This window comes from Anthonomus grandis, chromosome 4 (genome assembly GCF_022605725.1).
Source record: "Anthonomus grandis grandis chromosome 4, icAntGran1.3, whole genome shotgun sequence".
In the NCBI taxonomy this organism is placed as follows: Eukaryota; Metazoa; Arthropoda; class Insecta; order Coleoptera; family Curculionidae; genus Anthonomus; species Anthonomus grandis.
Genome location: NC_065549.1, coordinates 20,208,349 through 20,224,620, shown reverse-complemented (window position 1 = coordinate 20,224,620; position 16,272 = coordinate 20,208,349). Strand labels below are relative to the sequence as shown.

The following is a 16,272-nucleotide window of genomic DNA, read 5'->3' as shown; positions in this document are numbered from 1 at the left end:
TAAGTTTATTGTTAAGTAAACGCTGTTATTTCTTAAAGAGTTTTTTATTCCTCCCTAACGTAAATAAAAAACAAATCGCTCATAAGAAACATAAAGTATATTATTTCAAATTTACTACATCAACAACACATACACACATTTTATATAAATAAATAAATAAATTTTAAGGAATGAATATACCACAGATATTTTGAAATAAATAAAATTCAGATCTACATTGCCCTTACAATAGAGATTCTTTTTCATATATCTATAAGAAATTCGTTGTAGATAAGTACAGTCGATTTTCTCCATAAAATAAGCCATTTTTAATAAAAGATATACAATCTATACTCTTTGTACCTCTAGTTTTCATGATAAGCTCTCTAAATCTTAATAACTAAATGGTGTATTTTCTGGTAGTTTTACATTCTATTCTAGACCTAACTAAAGGTTCTAATGCTTGGCTTCATAAAAAAGTATAAAAAGCTTGGTGAAAAACTAGGAAAATTGTATATATACTACCATCCTCCAACTAGGCTAGTACTAAACATAGCAAGCTTGTTGATTTAACAAAACCAGCGAGCTGAAAATTTAGTTGTTTCTTTAAAAGTTGTATTTACTAGTGAATACTGTAATGTAAGCAATTTAAATACATAAAATGCACGATTCTAAACTAAAATCGGAAAAACCTCAACTCGGCTTTTGAGCGAAAAGATTAATAGGGATGAAAAGGAATTCGGTATTGTTGAAAAAGCAGTCGGCTTAAGATCGAGGGGTATTTCAATTAGGTTATTCAGTAATTTTTTTTTAAAGATAAGCGTTACATTTTAAAATATTTTTCTAGATTTGATCTTATATCCTTCAGTATTGGATTAGTTTGTTACTAACCCTCAGTTTTTTTTTTATTATAGGTCCAGAAATATGAAAAATATATTTTTTTCGGTGGCGTTCCATAAAGAGGCGCATAGCTGCTTTAGAAATCCTTTCTACCCTGATCTAACAGACATATTTTGAATCACCTGTATTGAAAATCCGTTAGTTCGTTGGCTGTCGAGAGTTGTTTTAATACCTTTAAATACAATCGCACAAGCAAATGTTGACAGTTATATTTTGGATAGATTTCAGTAATTTTTGTTGTCGCAGTTATTAAAACGCTCATAAACTATTTACAAAAACTTTAGACAACTAGAGAATTCCTAAAATTATTACCCTAAGATAAGTTATCCTCCCAACGCTAAGCCAGGTAAACTCTATCATAAGGTAATAAAGATTGATTCAGTGTTTTTAAAATTTCACATCCTTTCTCGCTCAGAAGTTGAATCGGGAAAGTTTTTACGATAGCATCACATTAAAAAATATAATCCAGGGCCAATAAAACACGAACAATCGTAAGGTCATTCCTAAACTTTTTTAAATATCAATTTTATCACAAGATTTATAACAAATATTCAAGTTAAGTATATCGCACACAACCAATAAATCAAAGTTTCAAGTTTGGCATCCACATCGATATTTTTGTCAAATTACTTTTGATCATACACCTGCCTGTTGATTTTGGAAAAAATTTTTAAAAAACTCTTGTGTGATATTACTTGCACTAAAAAAATTGAACTTTTTGGATCAATTTGTCATATTATTTAAAACAATATTTGGTGGAAATTGTCCAGTTTGTCGAAATGTTTTCAAATTATAGACATTTACATTGGCCTAAGTAAATGAATAAAACGACTTGAGAGCCTTAATCAAATTGGACCTACATAGGCGACGTAAAGTCATGACGAAAATAACTAAAAAGGTTTACTGTGGTTTGGGTAATATAGATTGCTGTAGTGTTTTTCAACTTTGTAATTTTTTCCCTCTCAGATATTAAATAGGGAGACTTTACGACGTGATCTTATGAAAAAATATAACGTAGGGCCAAAAAAACCATAAAAAAGTCACTAGGTTATTCTAAAAATTTTTAAAATGGAATATTTTATATTCAACTAAATATTATCACAAGATTTTTCCATTGTATGAAAGTTTAACTTCTTAAAACTAGAAAAAAGTAACAATAGTCCTCACTAGTCAGCTCAGCCGACTCACGGTCTGCTATATTTTTACTTTTTATAATATTGGAATAAAACAAAATTAAGGACAAATTTTAGCTTCTTCTGCTATTAGGAGCGTTATTGTTTTTTTTTTATAATCTTTAGAAAGACCTGACTATAGTAAACGTCCCGTTTTCAATAGCAAGTCTTTTACTGGCCCTGGTATCAAAAACTTAAAAGTTTATAATTATGACTGCAATAATAATACGCAATTTTTTGGTAAAATATATATCACTTTATGAAGAGGATTGAAAAGATAATTTTAATTCCCTGATATATAAACATATCATATTCAGAAAGGAATGTATCTGTAGTCGATTTTCAAGTGTGATTAAAATAGGCAAAGACCTTAAAATATTACGTTTTTCATAATTTAAAGCTTTCATAAACTTTCTTCTATGTTTTCCTAAAAAGTTTTGAAAACGAGTATTGCCTAGAAACTTAACTAAAAGTGTTATCTACGAAGTTCCATGTAGGCTATCATAGGCTTTTACTTTATCTGGTATTGCAGCAGCTTCCAAAGGAACTCTCGATAATAAGTCTTTTATACTGCTTATAAATGAGATTTTTCTGTAGAATTTGGAACTGAAAGTATACAAAAATTATTTAAATTTTTCATAAAATACATAAATTGATGACATTAAATAATAATTATAAAAAGTTTATTACACTTACCTTATAAATGGTTTGGACATGTACAGCATAGTCTTAATCCATAGTGTGGGATGTACAATATATAAATGGCTCAAATTTTTCCTCAGTTTTCTACCAATCATTTGATAACACCTTTTTAACCAAGAAAAAGATGGTAAACGTGTGGCAGCTCCATGGAGATACACCATTACATAATCTTCTGTAACTAACCTCTCTAAGGTCCATAAAACATATCTAAAAATGTAGACATATATATGTCTTTAATGACTCTATTTTTATATGTTATTATAATAGTACACTCACAAGAATAGATTATCCATTACATAATCATAATCAACTCTAGATTTATCTGGCAAATGGCAAGCGGCAAACAAAACAATTGCTGTGTGACCTCCTGCTCTTAAGTAACCACCATGGGAAAGCACTCTTTTGTAAGGCTCTATAACTCTCATATCAATAGTTCTGTGTTCTCCGCCAGGCAATATCATTCTCTGCCAATTTCTAGCATGCCTCCTTTCTTTTGCTGCACTAAGTGGCTCTATAGGCTCTGAAGAGTTGGTATCTACAATATTATTATTGTTAAAAAATCCAATAGATATTCCTATAACATTTTGTACCTTCATCCAAGTCTTTGACCTTTTCACCTTCATCTTCAAATATATCTGACTTTAGGCTATCATCAGAATCACTGTCTAATGATGAAACATCACTCTTTTGGAAATCGGCTTGTACAAGTCTTATTCGCCTTAATTTATTGCTTCTTTTGTTGTGAGCCAGAAAGTTAAGATTTCCTAAATAATATATAGAGCAAATGATTAATAGAACTAATTGTTATATTGTCTGGTAATCATAAGCTTTTATATACCTTCTTTTTCATTCATTGTGAGAGAAACTCTTTGCAAATTAGAACTTAAGTGGGCCTCATAGATAGATTTATCATTTTCTGTATCACTGGTAGGGTCATAAGATCCTTCCACTGGTAAATCATACATCAGAAGTTTTTTAAGTGCCGAAGGGCTTTTGGGAAACTCTAAAAAGGGTTTTGCTTAGAACGGTTATAACTGCAAGAGTAATGAAGTTTTATAAAATCGTTTACATAAAAAATCTTGAGCGGGTAAACGTGTAAAAGAAAATCAAAAACTGCACGACCAAAATTTTGCAAAATATTCATAATTCAGTCTCTCACAAAATGTTAAAATTATTACGTTTTAAAACTGTAGATTAAAAAAAATTACATATGCAAAGCAGCAGATTAAATAAGGTAAATTTATTGTCTTAACTAAGTTAATTGAAGAGAAGCAATTTCATATTGTATTGCAAATATTTTCTAAAGCAATTTGCAAAAAAATACAATATTTAACTTGTGATAGAAAACGATGCAGTGGAACAAGCAGAAAGAAAGTTAGAGGAACATGCACATCGGAACAAAAAAATATGTTGAAGTGAAGAAAAAAAAGAGGGAGACTACTGCTCCACACTTACAAATTCACATTTAATTAAACATACCAATTAGAGTAATTAGTTCTCTATTTATGAGTTTTTAAAGCACGAGTTTTCTCTTAAACGCTTAACTTTTTATTTAGTTTGATCATGCTTCATCATGTATGGGGAGAATATGTAAAGTGTCAGAAAATGTCTCTGTGTGACTTTACTTTAACTGTACAACAAATCTGCCAACTTCACTTACCAACACAGCAGAAAAGCTTTGGGTCCAAATGAAAAGTAAAAATGGTTTTTGTGTGATATAACTAAATATTGATTGTTGGCTCATCTATTTTTTGTAAGAGGTAAAAATGAAATATCTCACGACTTTTGCGGCCACTAGTAACCATACTCAAGTTGATCAAGATAACTATCTGATCCATCATTTATATTTTAGAAACTTTTATTTATTTAAAATTTAGTACAAGATTATCTTTCAGCCTATGTTCTCTTATCTATTATTTCCGTAAATTCTTTTATTTTGTATAACTTTGTTGTCTGCTTATATAAAATTGTCCATTATTGTTATGATAATAAAGCATATTTTTGAATATGAAAAAAAGAATGTTAAATAACCTTAACATTTTCTCAATCACTTTTATTTATTTGCCTAAATTATTTTTTATGATATAGCAAATAAAATTTGGCGTAAATTGCTATGTTGCAGTACAATATAAAATGTAAACTGGGTCCACATTAAGTTTTTACCTATATGAAGTACTTTCACAAGTCATATCTGTAATATGACTAATAATACAACAATCCTACATGTCTGATAGTATAAAAATTCTCTGGACATTCTGTAAATTTTAATTGTACCTTTGATTTTTTAGATAATATTAACATTTACTTCCTACCTATACTCTAAAATACGTCCGTCCAGACAGATGTCAAATTGTGTCACAGAATCCAATTTTCTTTACATATTTTTATCAAGGAGATTGGAGGTAAGAATCTCCGCATTTCCCAAATGAGGTGACGCGTACGCAAAATTGAACGATAACTGGGTTCGCAACGTAGCCACCTAATGACTGTTGGTGAAAAGTCTACCTCTCATCTAGTTATCTTTCATTTTTGGGTATGCACATTTTAGCTTACAGATCAGGCTCCTTGCCTTTAGTCTCCTTGATTTTTATTAACTGATCTTATCCTATTTTTTAAAGTATCTTTTTTTTTAAGTTATCTTTTTTACAACAAAAAGATACTTTATTCTTGAATATTCAAATAGTTGTTAAAAGTTCTAAACAATGCTAATGTAAACTCTACTTTACAAGGATTCTTTAAAATTATAAAATCATATTATAAGTCAATACCACTTTTTTAAGTTTCATCAGTCGTAATTTTGTTATTTGAATTAAAATTAAGTAAAATTAGCAACTTTATTTGAAAGAAAGCTAAAGATAGACAGGTATGTATGTCCAGTTCATATTTTAATCAATATGCCTCTTTTTGACCTATATAGGTAGGTTTTTTTTTGGGTGCAATGATGCTCTATGTGGAAGATATTTTATTGCTCTATTGTTTTAATCTAATTTTATTGTCATCTAATGATAATCTAATATCATCTAATAATGATAGGCAGTATTAAGTTAAAGCAACTTTTAACTATTTGCATAAATTGTTTATATTGAATTCCCTACAAAATGTTTTATAAAAATATTTTAGTTTGCCAGGCAAAACTTTTAACTATTTGCATAAATTGTTTATATTGAATTCCCTACAAAATGTTTTATAAAAATATTTTAGTTTGCCAGGCAAGAATGTTGTTTGTTTACTGTACAGTTTTTCTTGTGCTTTAAAGTCCAGTTAAAAAAAAGATCATAAAAATTTGTAATACGTCATGCAAGAAAAAAGGTTGATCCAAAGTACATTGCTACTACTGTAAAACATGGTGGCCGTAATTTCATGGTATGGGGCTGCTTTTCAGCTTATGGCATAGATAGTGCTGACAGAATTAGGAGCATAATAAACTTGCGTGCATAGAAATCGGCCCACTGTAAAATTTTAACTTTAAATATATATTTTTTTTTAATTATCCTTCAGATCAAAAAAAGAAATATGCTGTTTGAAAGACAATTTAATATCCTTTAATGTGAGTAGAAATTTATCAAGAAGGCTTATCGTTTATATGCGTAGCAACCGGTAAACAAATGATCCGTGTTTATGTAGTGATTGTAACGAATATAACAAATTTGTCAAATAATAAAATTATTGCGTTTGCAACTGAAATTTGCATATTATTCGTTTTTCATAACCTCAATAGTATTCAAGTGTGTTAATTTAATGCATACTACACCACAAAAAGCCGCCCAAGTTATTGCTTTAATCGAAAATGGACTTAGTCAGCGAGCTGTTGCTAGACAATTGGATATGACTCGCGCAGCGGTTCGAAGAGTGTGCCAACATTATGAGGAGACTGGATCCTTTCATAGGCGACCTGGAACAGGTAGGAAGCGATTTACAACCGCTCGTGATGACCGCTTTATTGTGTCAACAATATTAAGAAATCGTCACCTTAATGCCGTTCAAGTGCAACGACAGCTCCGTGAGGTGCGAGGAGTGCCTATTAGTCAGTGGACAGTGAGACGAAGACTGTAGGAAAAAACCTGACCCCTAAAACACCTGCGATTGGTCCAAAACTTACTCCAGCTCATCGGCAAGCACGCCTGCGTTTTGCAAGGGATCATCTGAATTGGACGTTGGAACAATGGGGATCTGTTCTGTTCTCAGATGAGTCCAGAATATGCCTCCATGGTAGCGACCGAAGCAGGAAAGTGTACCGAAGACCAAGAGAGCGATATGTAGATTGCTGCTTTGAAGAGCGAAGTGCTTATGGAGGTGGTTCCTGCATGATCTGGGGTGCAATTTCTATAGAAGCACGAACCGACCTTCAGTTCATTCGTAAGAAAGAAAGAAAGAAAGAAAGAAAATGTGCTATATTACGTAAGACAACAAAATCTTGTGTACAAGCATCCTAAAAACTAAAAAATTCCAAATTCACTTTAAATTTCAAACAAACATAACTTCTAAAACACTTTACCATAAAATTTACACACATTACCAAAATTAATCATAACAAAACAGATTGAGAAAAAAAGCATCTTTTTGATAAATTTCATTAAAAAATAAGTAAAGCTGTCAATAAAACAGAATTTAGAAGAAGTAAATTACATTATTTAACAGGAACAAAACTAAAAGACTAAAATGATGTCAGAGCACAGGTTAAAAGGTATCATTAAAAAAATCGTCAAGGCTATAATATGCCCTGGATAATAAAAGTGATTTTAATTCCTTTTTGAATCTCTTAACTTCTAAAATTTGTCTGATACATAGAGGAACATGGTTGTAAATTTTTTTGCTGAGGTATATAAGTGAGTTCTTCGTGAGGGAGGATGTAGGGATTGGTAAGGGAAAATCGTTAACCTGGCGAGTCATATGACCAGTGTTAGAGGGAGGTTTAGGACATTTGTGAATAAGAGTAGCTGTTTCTAAGATAAAAAGAGAAAAAAGAGTTAGGATTTTTTGAGATATAAAGAGAGGTTTACAAGAATCTCTTAACCCAGCAGAACATAGGTATCTAACTGCCTTTTTTTGAATCACAAAAATTATGTTTAATAATCCCTTGTTGCTTAAACCCCAAAAAGGCAAGCCATAACGAAGGTGGGACTCAATAAGAGAAAAGTACACTGAACGTGCAACTACCCCTCCCAGCTCATGCCCCGCCATTCTTACTGCAAAGCATCCAGAGGATAATTTTGATGCAAGATTTAGGATATGATCTTCGAAGCGAAGGCGACCATCAATGGTAATACCAAGGAACTTACAGCTTTCTTTGTTTTGCAAGGGGGAGTTTTCACTAAACATAAGGCCCTGAACGTCACACTTAAATCCCATAATAAAGGTTTTGCCCACATTAAATACAAGCCTGTTTGCAGCACACCACTCCGATAAAATCTTAAGATCCTTAAAAACCTGGGCTCTAACATTATCAGAATCTCTATGATTCCATAAAATGGTGGTATCATCAGCAAACTGAACCACTTTGCCCTGCAGTTTCAATGAACCCAAATCATTTACATAGAGCAAAAATAATAGTGGTCCTAACACTGAACCCTGAGGTACTCCAGTTTTAAGGGATCTGGAATCGGATAAACATCCAGATACTGTAACTCTTTGGGTACGATTAGACAGATAGGATTCCAGCCATTGCAATGCCACACCTCTAAAGCCATAATTATTGAGCTTAGACAGCAGTATTCCATGATCTACACAATCAAATGCCTTGGATAAATCGCAAAACACTGCCGCCGCGGACTCTCCAGAATTTAAGGACACATAGACACTCTCCAAAAAGCCGAAAACAGCGTCATGAGTCCCTTTTCCCGTTTGAAATCCAAACTGATTTGCAGATAAAATGCAATTATGTTGCAAAAAAGATAAAATTCTGATTTTTGCAAGTTTTTCAACTATCTTGGAGAGGGTAGATAATATAGAAATTGGACGAAAATTACAAGGCTCACTCACATCTCCACCCTTATAAAGAGGGATAACCACTGCCTCCTTCAAACATGCTGGAAAGATGCCATTATGAAAGGAATTGTTTATGGCAGAAGCTAAGGCATTCAATGCTGAGTCAGGCAAAAGGAGTAGTAATTTTGATGATATTCCATCAGCTCCAGCTGATTTATGGTTTTTTAAGCTTTTAATTGCATCTCTAACATCAGTAAGGCTAACAGGATAAAAGAAAAAAGAATTTTGAACTGACACTTGTTGAATATAATGCAAAGGATCAATATTAGTATTCACATCCTTGAGCAATAAATGAGGAATATTACAGTAATAATCATTTAAACTATTTGGTCTTACTTCTGGTTCTGAAACTTTCTTGTGAGAATGCCTGAAGTCATTTATAATTGACCAACATTCTCTCTGCCTATTTGAGGACATATTCAAGCGGTCACTATAATATTTAACCTTAGCTGCTTTTATCGTCTTTCTATATAGACTACGATATTTCTGATGATAAAGAATAATGTTTGCATTAGTTGTAAACTTGCACAGCTTAGCCAAAAAACGGAGGTTTTTAGCTGAAGTTCTGAGGCCTGCTGTGACCCATGGTTTTCTATTTTTCATTTTAAGCCTCTTTTTAGGAAAACACTGATTGATCTTGTCACATAGCACATGAAATAACAAAGTAAACGGGTCAGGAGCCATTTCAACTGCATTCCAATTAACCAAAGCTGCAGTAGAAGAAAAAGCATTAAAATTTGCTCTGCTGAAAATTCTTCCTATATAATGAGATGAAGGAAATACAGTGTTGCATGGAATCCTAGCGAGAATGGCTTCATGGTCAGAAATACCAGATGAGAGTACTCTACATGACACATCATTTAAATTTGTACACAAATAATCAATAGTAGTTGCAGATGAGGATGTTATACGTGTGGGTGAAAGAACATGCATCTTCAAGTCATAAGATTCCAATATACTTAAAAGGGATGTACGATATGATGGCAAGCTTACATCAGTGAAGTTAATATTAAAGTCACCAGCCAATATAACCATGGAGTGTAGAGACAATTGGGATAATAGAGAATCAAGTTTGTCCAGGAACATAGCAATATCTCCTGTGGGTGGTCTATAAACACAAAGAACATATAAATTAAATCGCTTACAAAAACAAAGGGAGAATTCAAAAACCTTCTCCAACAGAAAGCTATCATACTTATTAATTTTACAGAAAAAAGCTTCAATTGTTTGTTTAACTAAAATAGCTGTTCCTCCATGTATGGAGTGTTGCCGACAAAAAATTGATATGGGAATATAATCAGATATTAAGAAACATTCGTTAGGCTTTAACCAGTGCTCAGTTAGTAATACAATATCAGGAAAATCACATGAATCAAGTAAAAGATGAAGCTCGTCCATTTTATTTCTTAGAGACTGTATATTTAAAATAAAACTACTGAAACTTTTCGCATGCTTATTTTCAATGTTATTTATAGAATGTGAGTGAGCTTCATCTTCTGTGTATTTATCTATAAAAAAGAATCCCTATCACAGCCAGTATCTAGAGGTCCAGATTGATTACTTGGTTTTATTGTGGACACATTTTTTGATAAAATGCTACTTTTGAAATGTTTTAAAATATGGGTATACAGTAATGATGCCAAATCTGATCCAAAGTTGCTGGCATGATTAGACTCTAAAATTCTATTTAGATTAATATTATTTGCGTGAAATATTCTATAGAGAGCCTTATTGCTATTATAAATTACATTATGGTTTGGATACATGTAAGGGCTTGTCATCACTAAACTATTGCTGTGTAAATGTATAAATTTTCTTAAAATATCGAATGATGAGCAAATACCATTTAACATTAAAATCAACATATCATTTTCTGTAAATTCCTTAACCATAGATGATGCAGTATAAATCAGTTCATTGTTTGTACTTCCTGGCTTCAGGAAACACTGGACTTTGTAGTTAGCTTCAAACTTCAGACGCAATTTCTTCAGGAACACTCTACTACAGTTTCCACCCACAAAAAGAAGCCTAGGTCGATTATCAACGGGTGAATTTGGCCTACATGGCAACTGTGTTGGATAATTTATATTAACGAATTTAGATATGTTTTGCTGTTCCTTTAATGCACAAATATCGGAATAGCAAGTGTCTTTTTCAACTTCCAACACCTTTATTGACTGGATCATATTCTTATTCATCTTGGTTAAATCATTAACTTCCATTTGTAACATATTTATTTGCGTCTTATAGGTTGCAGATTCATTCTCTAATGTTTTTATTGTTACAATTAAATTTTTATTTAAGGTATTTAACTCATTGATTTTTATATTGAAATTTATTTTTTCCTCATCACATACTTTTAATAGTGACAGTAACTCACATTCTTTAGTTTTTAAATTTGTTAATTCGATTTTAAGTTCATCATTAAGTTTGTGTAGATTATCTAGGGAAAAAGAAAACTTCTTTTCGGCCTCTGACACTTCATCTTCAAACACCAAACTGTTTCGTCTCATTCTTTCTATATGCCTATCCTTTTCTTTTAGTTCAGTCAATAATTCATGAATCTTCTGCTCGTAAGACTTCTTTTCATTCTCATTTTCATTAAAATTTATTTGACATTTTTCTGAGCATAAAATTTTGTAGCCTCCCATTTTTATGGCATCAGAATTTCTATCCAAACAACTTGGGTGGAATATAGACATACAAAAGATGCAGCAATAATTTGAAAACTCCTTTTTTTGACAGCATTTGAAATTACGATTCATTTTAATAAATTAAGGAATATATAAATACGGTTAGACAGGAATTGCTAGCCAAACAGGAACTTGAGCCTGAGCGTCACCAGGAACACGCGTAAAACAAACACACTAGCACGTCCTAAGGTTGAAGTTCTATGGTTTCAAGTTAAGGTCAATGCCAGCAAAACAAGTCTAGTTAGTTAAAACAGGAAATATTTATAAAACAAAAAAATATTGACCTGTTAATTAGGAACACTTGTACGGAAATATAGCACGTCGATGTGGTTGTAAAAAAAAGAATCAAAACAAATCAAATCAAAACAAAACAAACAAAACTGAGTACCGGCGTAGCCTCCTACGAACTTAAACACGACCGTCACGTATGACTGCTAAACTGATACTGATACTAAGGGCGACCGTGTTCACGGAAGAAGAGGTTTAACGGCTGCTAGGTATATCGAGGAGATTTTAGCAATTCATGTGGTACCTTACGTCGACTACATTGGAGATGAATTTACCTTTATGCATGACAATGCAAGGCCGCACACCGCAAGAATCGTGCAAGATTACATTGCAGAAGTCGGTTTTTGGGTTATGGAGTGGCCAGCATACAGTCCTGACCTAAATCTGATCGAACATTTATGGGATGAGCTAAAATGAAGAATTTGAGCTAGACTTTGTACCCCAAACTCGATCCCAGAGCTTATTGTTGCAGTAGAAGAAGAGTGGCTAAACATCCCACAAGAAACAATAACAAACTTGATTAGATATATGCCTAATCGTATGAGAGATGTTATCAGGGCAAGAGGAGGTTATACCCATTATTAAAAAAAATTAAGTGTTAAGTTTTAAATTGTCAATAACCCTTATTATGTTAATAATAAAAAAGCCTAATTTTCTTAATGCATTAATTTCACTATGTTAAAGATAGGATGTTCAAATAAGTTTTCATAAATTTATACTCATATTAAAGGATATTAAATTGTCTTTCAAACAGCATATTTCTTTTTTTGATCTGATGTATAATCTTTTAAAAAAATATATTTAAAGTCAAAAGTTTACAGTGGGTCGATTTCTATGCATGCAAGTCTAGATAGGTTCGAATATGTTATATAATATATTGGAAAACATAATGCTGCCTTATGGGGAGTAGAAAATGTCTCTAAAATTTACATTCCAACATGACAATGACCCAAAACACACCATTAAAATTGTAAAAGAGTAGTTTACTAAGCAAAAAATAACTGTTTTAAAGTGGCCACCGCAATCGCTAGACCTAAATCCTAGAGAAAATCTATGGGAAATAAAGGAAAAAAAGTGTTGTCGATCACAAAAACATAATTCTTATCATTTGTTTAAAGAAGTCTGTTTAGTGTGAAATTCCATATAATGAGGATGTAATAAACAATCTGGTAGCTTTAATGCCAAAAAGATGTCATGTAGTCATTAGGAACAATGGGTACTGGAGAAAGTATTCATTTTTATAGTTCTGGTACAGTTTAATTTAAAAAAAATATTAAGTTGCTCTAATTTTGTCATGATGAAAATTTTTTATTTTAGTTATTTTAATAATATAAATAGAATTGTATTAGAAATTAAATGTAAATATTATATTTCACCTGTGTTTTATTTAAACTTTATTTACCAATTAATTTAAAAGATATAAACCATAAATAACATGCTACTTAAGCTTAATGATTTAAAAAATTGCTCTAAATTTTTCTGATACTGTACTTTTGCCTAAAAACATTGATTTTTTTTAGCAAGTTGAAAGTTTTAAAAATAAGCACATCAAATTACACATAATATAATATCAGGATGACATTATAATATTGTTTACATTTGACTAAACATAACTTATGAATATACTAAAAAGCAGATGATTCACAAATAACATTATAACATAACAACCCTTTGAAAACACCAATAATAAAATAAAGTACTGCTAGGCATTACTAATACAACAGTCTTAAAATTTGCTTTTTAAATCTTGCTATGAACTCCCAAATGGATCAGTAGAATTTTCAAACTTAAAAAATGCTTAGGCACTATAATTTCAAAAACAATCTTTAGTATCCAATTATGAAAAATAATATAATATAAAAATTTCAGGTCAAATTATGGAAAAAATTTAAATCATATTTTATATAACCATTTTGGTTATAGGTTTTGGATAGTTCTAATTACAAATAATAAGTGATGGATGAGAATTCAGATGCCTGGCCATGTTGCAAATGCATCTGCCCTCTATTTATTACAAATATAGGAATTATTATGAACACAACAGATTTATAATTCAAGGCAGTTTGATGAAGAAAGGATGAATACTTTACAAATCTATTTAAAATTTTATATGAAAAAAACAATGTTATTTTTCGTAGACATTTTTGTTATGCATAAAAAGATAGATTATGTTAGACTGTGATACAAGAGGAATATAGGAAGGGTAAACAGTGTTTAGCTAAGCATTCAAACTAGTTGGGACTTTTATCTCACAAACTAAATGTATAAAAGAAATATAATTACCTGGCAATTTATCATCATATTCCAATATAGGCATATTTAGTTGCCTTTCAAAAGAATCATTAGAATCAGAACTATGTTCTAATGTGGTACTATGTGCTTCTGGGTTAAACTTAACTTCTTTATATTTATTTTTTGCCTTTTCTGGGATTAAATCAGGAAAATCAGGAGACATGCCCATTACTGGTGATATTGTCATCAGTGGGTGGAAATTGGTGGCATTCTCTATTAAAGGTAAGGATTTATTCACCACAGTATATTTACTTTCTGAGTATTCTTGATTAGATTGGTCCCCTGTGGAACTGCTTGTTTCCAAGTCTGAGTTCATACAACCAGAGGAATCGTATTTCGAGCACTGTTCCATTATGGGATATATAACAAATTATTTGTGTACTATGAATATAACAAAATTATTACTTAGAATCTTGCTCTTCCGCTGCAGACTTATTGCTTGGGCTCGGGGAATTATTTAAATAAAGTGTGAATGTAAGACAAATAGCGTAGCTTTCACTTTGATAACAATTGTTTACAGAATTTTAAATTATTTCAGATTGAGATTCCCCAGTTATAGTTTGTTTATTCACAACCATTTCTGTTCCGCCATTTTTAAGATCATAAGTGACATATGGCGGAATTTATTCTCGGAGACTCTTAAGGTAGGATGTTTTACTTTCCGACACTGCGACATGCGATAACGAATTGCGCGAACTGGCGCGACGCACATTGCGGGTTTGCGACCAATTGTTTTCTTATTATGCGTAACTTCAGTTCAGCACAAATCGTTTGAAGCGGTAGAGTCTATCAAGATGAACGCTATTCGTCGTAATATTGCTGCGATTCTTTCACCTTATGATAAAGAAGAAGAAAATTTAGCTCTATTACTTCACGCTCCTAAATCTTTCCAGAAACATTCTGACATATACAATAATCCTGACAAAGAGGGAACTTACAACATTTTTGTTGAACGCTACTTAAGCGATAGTGACATGCGATTCAAGACCTTTTTCAGAGTATCACGTGATTTCTACTACTATATCCTGAGTGCAATTCAAGAGGATATGACAATGTATTCAAACCGCTATCCTAAACCATTAAGACTTGAAGTAATGCCCTGCATAACCCTAAGATAAATGTTAACCAAATATTCTTCCTATTTTCATATTAAATTTTTTTAAAGAAAAAACATTGCTACCAAAAAAAAAATATGAATTCTCGGAGACAAGTAATACAGTCCAGGTAAGAAAATAAACTCAAAATAAACAATAACGCTAAATAGAAATATGAAACAAATCTACATAATTTAATTAGGTAATTTAAATACTGCTTGAATAATACGAGGGCGGGTCAATAAGTCCATGACTTTTTGAATTTCCCGCCCTTCATGGGAATGGCAACTCTGCTCCTGTCAACAGAGAACTGTCAGTTGACGCCTGTCAAAATTTGAACAAGCTGCGTCATTTAGTTTGTGTTTGACAGCTGTTGATAGCAGACTACCACTCGTTTTGAGAAGAAAATGGAAAAAAGTGAATTTCGTGTGCTCATTAAGCATTATTTTTTTACGGAAAAAAACCATCACTCAAACCAAGGCTAAGCTTGATAAATATTATGGGGACTCTGCACCATCCATTTCCATGGTAAAGAAGTGGTTTACTGAATTTCGATGTGGCCGTACAAGCACAGAAGATGCCGAACGTTCTGGACGCCCAGTCGAGGTCTCTACATCGAAAACAATCGAAAAAATTCACGATATGGTTTTAGCCGATCGGAGATTGAAAGTGAGAGAGATTGTGGAAGCCATAGGCATCTCACATGGTTCAGTAGTTTCAATTTTTAATGATCATTTGGGTATGAGAAAGCTTTCCGCAAGATGGGTGCCGCGTTTGCTCACAATCGACCACAAACGCAACCGTGTGACAATTTCCCAGGAGTGTTTGGTGTTATTCAACCGCAATATGGACGAATTTTTGCGTCGTTTCGTCAAAACAGTGGATTTCTCGGGGTGAATCGGCACCCAAGAAGGCAAAGGTGGGTTTGTCAGCCAATAAAGTCATGGCGACCGTTTTTTGGGATGCACGCGGTGTAATCGACATTGGCTATCTTCAAAAGGGGAAAACAATCAATGGAGAATATTATACCAACTTATTGGATAGATTCAATGAGGAACTGAAAGAAAAAATACCACATTTGGCCAAAAAAAAAGTTCTTTTCCACCAGGACAATGCAAGGGTTCACACATGTGCAGTTTCAATGGCAAAAATCCATGAATTAGGTTA

At 32.2% G+C, this 16,272-nt stretch overlaps 1 protein-coding gene across 3 annotated transcripts; it reads right to left on the bottom strand.

Moving 5' to 3' along the window:
* Positions 1 to 79: 79 nt before the first annotated feature.
* LOC126734884 (protein prune homolog 2) lies at positions 80 to 14,603 on the bottom strand. Of its 3 annotated transcripts, XM_050438713.1 has the most exons (7): positions 14,417 to 14,603; positions 14,003 to 14,354; positions 3,592 to 3,756; positions 3,344 to 3,517; positions 3,030 to 3,288; positions 2,748 to 2,960; positions 80 to 2,657 (listed from the first exon to the last, which is right to left on the bottom strand). In XM_050438713.1, the coding sequence occupies exons 2-7, from the start codon at positions 14,325 to 14,327 to the stop codon at positions 2,531 to 2,533; spliced, it is 1,263 nt and encodes a 420-aa protein (XP_050294670.1). In that variant the 5' UTR covers positions 14,328 to 14,354; positions 14,417 to 14,603; the 3' UTR covers positions 80 to 2,530. The 3 variants fall into 3 exon arrangements, with proteins under 3 accessions (XP_050294670.1, XP_050294668.1, XP_050294667.1); XM_050438711.1 differs by having other exon boundaries at positions 80 to 2,676; positions 14,003 to 14,603; XM_050438710.1 differs by having other exon boundaries at positions 14,003 to 14,603.
* Positions 14,604 to 16,272: the final 1,669 nt, after the last annotated feature.